This window comes from Brassica oleracea, chromosome C1 (genome assembly GCF_000695525.1).
Source record: "Brassica oleracea var. oleracea cultivar TO1000 chromosome C1, BOL, whole genome shotgun sequence".
In the NCBI taxonomy this organism is placed as follows: Eukaryota; Viridiplantae; Streptophyta; class Magnoliopsida; order Brassicales; family Brassicaceae; genus Brassica; species Brassica oleracea.
Genome location: NC_027748.1, coordinates 493,917 through 503,937, shown reverse-complemented (window position 1 = coordinate 503,937; position 10,021 = coordinate 493,917). Strand labels below are relative to the sequence as shown.

The following is a 10,021-nucleotide window of genomic DNA, read 5'->3' as shown; positions in this document are numbered from 1 at the left end:
GAAGTGTGTAGAAGATGAAGTGTGTAGAACTAACTTGTAGTCTCCACTTACTAGTATAAATAGGGGTGCTTAGCACCATTTGTAATCATCCAAGAATCAAGAAAAACAAAGAGAGAAAATATTTGTAAGAGAGAGTTTCCAAAAATAAAATCTTTGTAGTAAACTCTTTCCTAAATATTAAGAGTCTTCTTCTTAAATTTTCTAGTTGTCTAATACCATCTTCATCTCATCGATATTGGATAATTTTCCCAACACTTCTTAGCAAAAGACTTGCTCCATCTATTAGCAGTGTCTACGGAGACACACCATGGATCAACTCCAATATTTGCTTCTTCAGATAGATTCTACATTTGCCCAAAACCAAAAAAAAAAAACTTCAACGAACACGAATAAAATAAAAGAAACATCTTATTGATCGTGCGAGTGAGTAACCCACATCAGACATCCAGACTTCAACAAGAGGATCTTCTCCCATACGCATGAGATCAAAAGTATGGAGACAGCTTAAAGCTTTACGTCACTAAGATAAACTCAACATTCTTTTTTTTTTGATCAAAAATAAACTAAAGATTCTTAGTTTCATGTATTTTAATCAAAAGACAGCTAGAAGCTGATCAGTGACATAAACTGAAGAATGCTGTTTAACATTTTCAAAATCAAAAGCTATTTGTTCCGAATAACACACTCTCTATCGGTGACTAATTGCACCATTGTTTAATGAACCAAGCAAGCAAGCAACAACAAGCCCGATTCCAAAAGAAAGTAAGCAAGCATTCTCTGTCAAACCATAGTTCAAAGGGAGACGGACGGGACAAATGAATTTTGCTTTTGTAAACGACACAGATCAAGCAGAACTACAGCACGTGCTGGTCTTAGCGGGAACCTCCTGTCCTGGACCTGGGATGACAATCTTCTTACCAGCCAACGAACCAGGGTTATTTGACTCACCAACAGATGAGAGACTCTTCTTGTTAACCGTGTTGAAGATCTCTGACATGAGAGTGTTGAATGAGTTCTCGACATTGGTTGCGTTCAATGCAGACGTCTCGAGGAAGAAAAGACCTTCCTTCTCAGCAAACTCTTTGGCGTCCTATATATACCCTTGAATCAGAGTAAAACAAAATACAATCTAACATAAATAATGTATCGAACCAGTCTAAACCGGGTTCTCTAATATAATTGATACGTCCTCAGTGGGAATGGCTCTCTGATCTTCGAGATCAGACTTGTTATCAATGAGGATGATCACAATGTTCTTATCAGCATGCGCTCGCAATTCTTCAAGCCAACGAGGGATGTGGTCAAAGGTCTCACGTTTGGTAATATCATAAACAAGCATCGCACCAACTGCTCCTCTGTAGTATGCGCTCGTAACCGCTCTGTATCTGTTCCAAATCAAACCAATGAATCATGCATTAATCTTACTGTACACTATGTTTCCAGCTTATATATATATACAGAGTGTTTGTTAGCTAACTGTACAAAGAATTACAATGTAATATGTCCTAGAATGTTAGTAAAATATATGAACTAGGGTTTATGTGAGAATTACAATGTAATATGTCCTAGAATGTTATAAAGTTTATGTGAGAATCATCTAGAAAGACTACACTTATGTGGGAGGACACTGGACACCTGAAGAACATAAGTTTCAAAAAAAAAACACCGGACGAACATATCCGACCAACGACTTCTTGTTCATTATGTTTTCTTCATCACGTGCATGCGTTTTTTTTTTTTTTTTGCTAAATCACCTGCATGTATGAGATTCAATTCAAGTGGCATTAACTTCAATAATGGAAAAAAATACCAGCAAAGATCACGAAGAATAGCTGAAACCAATAAAACTATTAATTATAATAATTTTATTTATAGTAGTGTTAATTATAATATTATTTTCAAATTTAAAATAAATTAATAAATTTGTAATCTACAACTTAAAATCAGGATATAAATGTCCTATGACATGCAAGAAAGTGTAGTTTAAGAAAAATGCATTTTTCAGAATTTAAAATATAATTAGAGTAGCCCTAGAAATATAAGCATATTCTATCAAGCAAAAGTTTTGATCCGAGGGCTAGTATTAAAGGATTCACTGTATCGAGTAAACTACTTGCTTAAAAAAATTTAATGTGTTGTGGCATTCTATTAAATTGCATTTATCATCCAAGGGACAAGATTATCAAATAATTTAAAGAGGCAACCAAAAGACTCCAGATTAATGTCCAAACGTAACTAGATAATTTAAAGAGGCAACCAAAAGACTCTAAATTAATGACTAGCCGTAACGTAACGGTAACATTATTTCCCCCGATCTATATATATATTCTTCTTCATTCGATCTAAACTACACAGTCTACACTACACTCCATTACAATCCAAATGAATTGGTCTTTGACCCCAATGCTTCGGTCCTGGGGACAGCAGCCAGCCAGCAACAATACTAGGTTAGCTCGTTGGTGACTCAATATCATATCTGTTAGTTTTATAGTCTTCTGACTTGTTTGATCTGGGGATGTTTCAGTGATTTGAGAGTGGGAAGGAAGCAGAAAATCAAAGAAGAAGCAGGATCGCTTCATTGAAATTCAGAACTGAGAGGTATGAGTTTCTCTGATCAAAAATATTGAAAAATGTACGGATCTATTTGTAGAAATTGAGTGAGTCCTGACTGTTGGTTGGTGTTTTGTTTCTCTGCAGCAAAGAGTTAAGGTGAAAGAGGAAGAAGTTTGCCAAGAAGATTCAAGAGATAACAGATGGTGGAAGACAAGATGAGAATCCCCATTGCTCAAGGTATCTAATTTCGTGTCTTTTAAATCTGTCCTTTTCCGGTTTTTTCAAGGGGAGATTCTATATTTACTTGGATTGAGAAAGGAAGAAGCTTATGTGTATATTCATAGTGTGGAAACAATTAGAAACTAGCGTCCTATCATTTGATTGATCGTTAGAGAGGTTATGTTCCATTTGACTTTTACATTTATGAGATCACTTTGTTATTCCTATCAATTCTTTGAAATATTCTATATTTACTTCGATTGAAAATGGAAGAAGCTTATATGTATATTCATAATGTGGAAACAATTAGAAACTAGCATCCTGTCTATTTGAATGATCGTTAGAGAGGTTATGTTCCATTTGACTTAACACTTATGAGATCATTTTGTTATTCCTATCAGTTCTTGGCAGTATTCTATATTTGCTTAGATTGAAAATGGAAGAAGCTTATGTGGTATACTCATAATGTGGAAACAATTAGAAACTAGCGTCCTGTTATTTAATTGATCGTTAGAGAGGTTAGGTTCCAATTGACTTAACACTTATGAGATCATTTTGTTATTCCTATCAGTTCTTGGCAATATTTTATAATTTCTTAGATTGAAAATGGAAGAAGCTTATGTGTATATTCATAATGTGGAAACAATTAGGAACTAGCATCCTGTCTATTTGAATGATCGTTAGAGAGGTTAGGTTCCATTTGACTTTTACACTTATGAGATCGCTTTGTTATTCCTATCAATCCTTGGCAAATATACAGTTTTCCCCTCTTGTTTTCAATGTTTTTTTTTTTTTCATTTTGCTTGTTTGCAATCTCATGTGATGATGATGTGCATATTTGTTTGTTTCCGTGCAATCATGTGATGAGGAAGGATCTTGTGAGTTTGCCGGCGAGATTGGAGATGGTCAGGAGGAGCTTGAGAGTGAGAGCTGATGGATGTGGAAGAAGAGCACCATGCTTTTGTGTGTTTGTTGGACACGCCTTTGTGCGTTGTGCAAGCTGTTACAGTTACCCCCCCCCCCAATGGTAATCGTCTACAGTTTAGTATTTGATGCAGAGTTTGTGTAGCTTTTTAAATTGTATATATATTGATGGAATCTCTTGGTCATTGGGACTGCAGATCAATGGTAAGATGGGTGGTGTAACAACCGCAAGACAAGATAATGATACCATCATCCCTCTTCGTTGCTAACATATGCAAAGACATGGACTCGAGAAGCTGTTTAAGTATTCAGGTTTCCATAGATATTTCAACTAATTAAACCCAACTTCACACTTTGTAAAATATTCTTTGACCACTGGCTCTTTCCTGTGTTTCCAGTTGAAGGAGAAGCTGAAACACTGGCGTTGAGGACAGCAGCAATGCCATCATGAATCGAATGTATGGATCTGATGTTTGGACTGGAGAGAGAGATAAGGAACATCCGTCACGTTTTGAGGCGACAAGTGTAGTATATTCATAGTGTGGAAACAATTAGAAACTAGCGAGCGTCCTGTCTATTTAAATGATCGTTAGAGAGGTTAGGTTCCATTGGATCGTTAGAGAGGTTATTAGTCTTTTCTATGTTTCTTTGATATACTTTGTTCTTTTTTGTATACAGCATAAGTGCTTCATGGTGGCTACTTGTGATAGAGAGAGACTTGAAGCGAAGAATTCGAAAGGTAAAAAACTTTTTTTTTTTTTTTTTTTTTTTTACGGTCCATTGCTGAAATCTTCGGATGGTATCTTTTTTGTTGGATTGCAGGTTCCTGGTGTTGTATAAATCAGTATAAATCCAGATTCTGAGGAGTTGTTGAGCTTGTAGATGTCTCATCTTGAACTTATCCGAAGACCAGGTCTTAAGAAATGAAAGGTAAACGTAATGTGTCTATGTGTTCTTTGAAGCAAAGAAAAATAGTAATTATAAGTGTTTAATCATGCAGAAGTCTCTGATACTGTGGTTAGTCAACCTGAAGAGAATAAAGAGGAGATAGTTGTAGAAGAAGAAGAAGCTTCAGACAATGGCTTGAAGCTTGAGAAGGAAAGCACCGGCAAAGAAGGCACTGTAGAATTGGGTAAAGAAGTAGTACCACCACCACCAGTGCAAAAAGGGAAGTGGAAAGGCCTTGACCCTGTTGTTTTCTTGAGAGATGAAACAGTGATCAACGGGATCAAGAGATTTTACGGCATCAATGATGAGTCTTTTCCTCTCAACGGTCATCAAGATTTTGCATGATCCAGGAAGTTGTTGAGATTTCCATATCAAGACAATTAATATATGGCGACGTGATTTTAAGGAAAGTCAATATTCGAGAGTCGAATGTGGCAAGAAGTATAAAAGGGACATGAGACATGAAGTGAAGGTTAGGTCTTCCACAAAAGAGAAGAAGAGTCTATAGCCTTCAAGATCAAGAAGGGGTTCTTGGGTTGTTACGTAGAGATCAAGCAACGTGTGTGTTGGCTTGAGTCTCAAGGGTAGTTAGAAATTGATCAGTCGAGATACAAGTATGTGTGTGATCTTGTAAACCTGATTGAACAATGCTTGTGGAGTTTGTTCAATAGATTTTTAATAAGAGTACTTGTTAAATGATTGATCTGCGTACATCCTAGTTCTTGTTTCTTCAGCAACGAAGGCAACGTGAAGAGGATTTACTATGTTTCAAGATTGGTGAAGGATGTTCTTGAGCTTAACCTTGCGGTTGGGCAGAAGATTAAGGTAATCACCACATTTCTTTATATAATATTTGCTCTTTGGTCAAATACCAAATCTCAGAAGTATAATATTGGTTAATATTAAGTTTATAACTGACCGAAAATGCAGGAGAAACAATCAGCAAGAGAATGTGAAGGCAACTCTTGCTCATTCCGCGTAACATCAGAGGGATTGCCTGTGATCGTTCCCTACATGACCAAGCAAATACTCATGCAACAATGGTGGATTTAAGAAGACACTTTTGTTTTTTTCTAGTCACGTTTGGATATGGTTTCTTGGTTCCTCCAGGTACCCAGAACGACGGGTCTGAAGCAGTCAAAGTGAATTCATCAACAATAGCCATTGGATGTTGGAAAGTCAAAGCCATCTTAACCGTTATGGTCACAACAGTGGACTGCGACCAACTTATCCAGAGACTTACATAAAGAAAAGCTGGGAGTAGTAATATGGAGACAGCTTAAAGCTTTTTACATCATTAAGATAAACAACACAAGACTCTTAGTTTCATGTATTTCAATCAAAGACAGCTTGAAGAGTGACATATGTGAAGAATGATGTTTAACATTTCAAATTCAAAAGCTATTTGTTCTCCAATACACTCTCTATCGGTGACTAATTGCACCATTGTTTAATGAACCAAGCAAGCAAGCAACAACAAGCCAGATTCCCAAAAGAATATACAAATCAAAGTAAGTAAGCATTCTCTATCAAACTATAGTTCAAAGGGAGACGGACGGGACAAATGAATTTTGCTTTTGTAAACGACACAGATCAAGCAGAACTACAGCACGTGCTGGTCTTAGCGGGAACCTCCTGTCCTGGACCTGGGATGACAATCTTCTTACCAGCCAACGAACCAGGGTTATTTGACTCACCAACAGATGAGAGACTCTTCTTGTTAACCGTGTTGAAGATCTCCGTCATAAGAGTGTTGAAGGAGTTCTCCACATTGGTCGCGTTCAATGCAGACGTCTCGAGGAAGAAAAGACCTTCCTTCTCCGCAAACTCTTTGGCGTCTTCGGTGGGAATAGCTCTCTGATCCTCGAGATCAGACTTGTTACCAATGAGGATGATCACAATGTTCTTATCAGCATGCGCTCGCAATTCTTCAAGCCAACGAGGGATGTGGTCAAAGGTCTCACGCTTGGTAATATCATAAACAAGCATCGCACCAACTGCTCCTCTGTAGTAAGCGCTCGTAACCGCTCTGTATCTGTTCCAAATCAAACCAAAGAATCATGCATTAATCTTACTGTACATTATGTTTCCATTAGCTAACTTACACCGTAACTGTACAACTAACTGCTAACCTACACCACTTGCTAACATACCCAATGTCTTAATCTAAACACATCAGCTCTAGTCAAACTCTAGTCGCTTACAGATCCGGCGAGATCTAGAGAAAGCAGTGTGTACCTTTCTTGACCGGCGGTATCCCAGATCTGAGCCTTGACGCTCTTCTCTTCAATGGTGAGGGTACGAGTCTGAAACTCGACGCCGATTGTGGCTTTGGAGTCCAAGCTGAACTCGTCTCTAGCGAATCGAGCTAGCAGCTGCGATTTCCCAACTGCTGAATCGCCGATCAGAACGACCTTGAACACGTAATCGACTTTTCCCGATGCGCCGCCGTATCCGCCTCCTCCGGCCATTTTCTTCGTCGTAGGCGGCGAATTATTATTTTCAAAGTTTTATTTTCTCTCTCTCTCTCTCTCTCTCTCTCTAGCTGTTAAATTAGTTGGTGGTTGATTGATTTGAGTTTTAATTACTGCCTACTGTGATCTACTGCGCGAGAGTCTTCGGTGAGCGAGAGTGACAAGAGCTGCGATTTTGACACGTGGGACGCCGTTGTGTTTAATGTTTCACGTGGTCGGAATCGAGAAACAAAGATGAAGGACGTAAGTGGTGCGGCGCAGTGGACCAGAGTGAAGAGCTATACAGGAGATGAGATTTTGGATTAAAGTGAGCGGGCACGATAATTAATGATTAGTGGTGGGTCCCGAATGCGTCGGCGCCGGATTGTTTTTTCTTTTCGTATCTATTTCAAAGAAAAAACAATATTGAAGAAATATAAAAATCTTTGTGAAAAATAGTTTAATGCAGGTTTCGCACCACCTGAAGCTAAATGGGCCATTGTGAAGTTGATCTTAACCAGTGTTTTTAAACCCGGTAAACCCGGACCGAACCGGCGGCGAGACCAGGTTGAACCATGAACCAAAAATATTTCGGGTTGGATTAATGCTAAAACTCAACTAAAATTGAACCAGTTAAAAACTCCTATCGAACCGTCAAAAATCCGGAAACCGGCGACCCAATGAACCGACCAAACTCTGGTTCATATGTAAGCCAAAATTTTGTTAATCAAACAATTAGTTTTTCTTTTTTTTTAAAGTAAAAATAAGATTTATCAAAGATTAATAAAGTATTGTCTCTCGTTTTTTTCTTTAGTCGTCTCTACAACTCATAAATTACAAGATTCACACAGTTTAATATTCACGTCAAGATATTGTTTTTTATCTACTTCTCACTTTGTTTAAATTTTATTTCATGATCACTTGTTTTGAAGACTTTAAATAATGGAAACATTTACGTTTGTGAAATTTGTATTTCAAAATCTAATTTTTACCTAATGTATATATAATCTTTTTTTTTAAATGATGAAGATTTAGAATGATAAAATCTGTGAATAAAGTTTAAATGTGTTTTTCATATTGATTTTAGATTTTAATTGTGATTTTTAAGTTTTCTACACATTACGGCTATTTAAACATTTTATTTGATATGATCTATTTTTTTAAGAATATGCATATTATTTATAAAATATCATTAAATTTAGTTTAACTAAGTAAACCCGATCGAACCCGGTTCAGATCCGCTCGAACCATAATGACCCATGACCCAAAAAAATTCCGGTTTGTTAGCCGGACAGGTTTTAGAAACACTGATCTTAACGTTTTAAACACAGTATCTTGAACCATTCAACAGTTAACTACTAAAAGAAATAAATAAAATGGCCCATGCAGATTTCGAACCTGCTGACCTTACCACGACGCTCTCACCTACTGAGTTAATGGGCCTTGTTGAATAACAAGGTTAGTCATATTACTCTGGATTATTTAGTCTATAATAGCCATAAAGATAATTGTTGTTAGAACGAGTTCCAAGTTTGTTGATACTGTATGTAATAATGAGGAGTTTACAGTAGTAGCATTCATACAGTTTTTAACATTAAATTGAAAAAACAAAGACGTGAGATTGTCTGGGACACAGCAAAACGTAACAAGGTTCAAGCAAGGTTTACTCCTCCTAAAGAGGCAGGTCATAAAGACACCAAACTCACAAAAACAAAAGAGAGAAAATAAAACGGCAACTTAAGATAGACGCTGAGTAGCGGTCCTTCTCTTCCTAAGCCGTTCAGCAACAATGAAGGCCAGTTCAAGAGACTGAGAAGCGTTGAGCCTCGGGTCACAGTGTGTGTGGTAGCGTGAGCTCAAGTCATCGTATGTCACAGTACGGGACCCTCCAATGCACTCTGTCACGTTCTGTCCTGTCATCTCTAGATGGATACCTCCCGCGTGGCTTCCTTCTTGCTCGTGCACATCAAGGAAGGCTCTCACTTCAGCCTGTTAAAAAAAAATTATAAATAAATGCAAAAGCTAAAGTATATACACATGTTATGCTGATGGAAGGTTGTGTACCAGGATAGAGTCAAAGGCTCTTGTTTTGAGACCGCAAGGTGCTTTGATTGTGTTTCCATGCATTGGATCACAGACCCATGTCACAATCTGGCCTGACCTCCGCACTGCTCTGATCAGATGAGGAAGCTTAACCCTCATGTTCTCAGCACCCATTCTCACAATCACAGTGATTCTTCCAGGTTTGTTGTTAGGATTCAGGATCTCCACAAGCTTTACAAGCTCATTGGGATCCATTTTGTTACTCACCTGCATCAAATAGTCAATGCAATTTCACTCAAAATCCAAATCAATTGTAAGAGGCCACAAGAAACTCCATGTCCTACTCTGTTTTGCTAATCCTTTAAAAGTACCTTAATGCCAAGAGGGTTAGCAATCCCCCTGAGAAACTCAACATGAGCACCATCCAACTGTCTAGTACGCTCTCCACACCACACCATGTGCGCAGAGCAATCATAGTAGAGACCAGAAGTCGAGTCCAGCCTCGTGAGAGACTGTTCATAAGGCAGAAGCAAACACTCATGAGACGTGTAGAAATCAGTTGTAGTCATGAGTGGATGATCCGTGGTGAGTCCACACGCAGACATGAACCCCAATGCCTCATCAACCCTGTTCGCCAGCTCCTGGTACCTACACAACAACAACAAGATAAACCATTCAGAGTCTGAAACAGAGGAAACTCTGTTCTTCTTTGTTTCATTCAACTCACCTGTCAGCTTGCTCGCTTTGCTCAACGAAATCAAGGTTCCACTGTGTAACTCTTTGAATTGCAGCGTAACCTCCAGTGGCAAAGGCTCTAAGAAGGTTCAAAGTAGCTGCAGACTGTGTGTAAGCACGGATCATCCTGTTGGGATCAGGGATCC

General features: G+C 38.1%; 3 protein-coding genes across 3 annotated transcripts in view; all 3 read right to left on the bottom strand.

The window, feature by feature from the left end:
* Positions 1-793: 793 nt before the first annotated feature.
* Positions 794-1,702, bottom strand: LOC106328527 (ras-related protein RABA4b-like). The gene is made up of 3 exons (XM_013766987.1): positions 1,689-1,702; positions 1,187-1,385; positions 794-1,090 (listed from the first exon to the last, which is right to left on the bottom strand). The coding sequence occupies exons 1-3, from the start codon at positions 1,700-1,702 to the stop codon at positions 845-847; spliced, it is 459 nt and encodes a 152-aa protein (XP_013622441.1). The 3' UTR covers positions 794-844.
* A 4,309-nt stretch (positions 1,703-6,011) lies between these two features.
* LOC106307039 (ras-related protein RABA4b) lies at positions 6,012-7,390 on the bottom strand. Its single transcript, XM_013743878.1, has 2 exons — positions 6,883-7,390; positions 6,012-6,679 (listed from the first exon to the last, which is right to left on the bottom strand). The coding sequence occupies exons 1-2, from the start codon at positions 7,113-7,115 to the stop codon at positions 6,238-6,240; spliced, it is 675 nt and encodes a 224-aa protein (XP_013599332.1). The 5' UTR covers positions 7,116-7,390; the 3' UTR covers positions 6,012-6,237.
* Positions 7,391-8,628: 1,238 nt separating this feature from the next.
* The window catches only part of LOC106328518 (phospho-2-dehydro-3-deoxyheptonate aldolase 1, chloroplastic), a 2,249-nt gene continuing 856 nt past the window's right edge, over positions 8,629-10,021 (bottom strand). Inside the window, exons 3-6 of the mRNA XM_013766975.1 lie at positions 9,868-10,016; positions 9,512-9,788; positions 9,162-9,407; positions 8,629-9,086 (exon numbers count right to left, since the gene is read on the bottom strand). Coding sequence (XP_013622429.1) covers positions 8,835-9,086; positions 9,162-9,407; positions 9,512-9,788; positions 9,868-10,016 — 924 coding nt within the window. The 3' untranslated portion in view covers positions 8,629-8,834. The remainder of the gene's footprint in view (positions 9,087-9,161; positions 9,408-9,511; positions 9,789-9,867; positions 10,017-10,021) is intronic.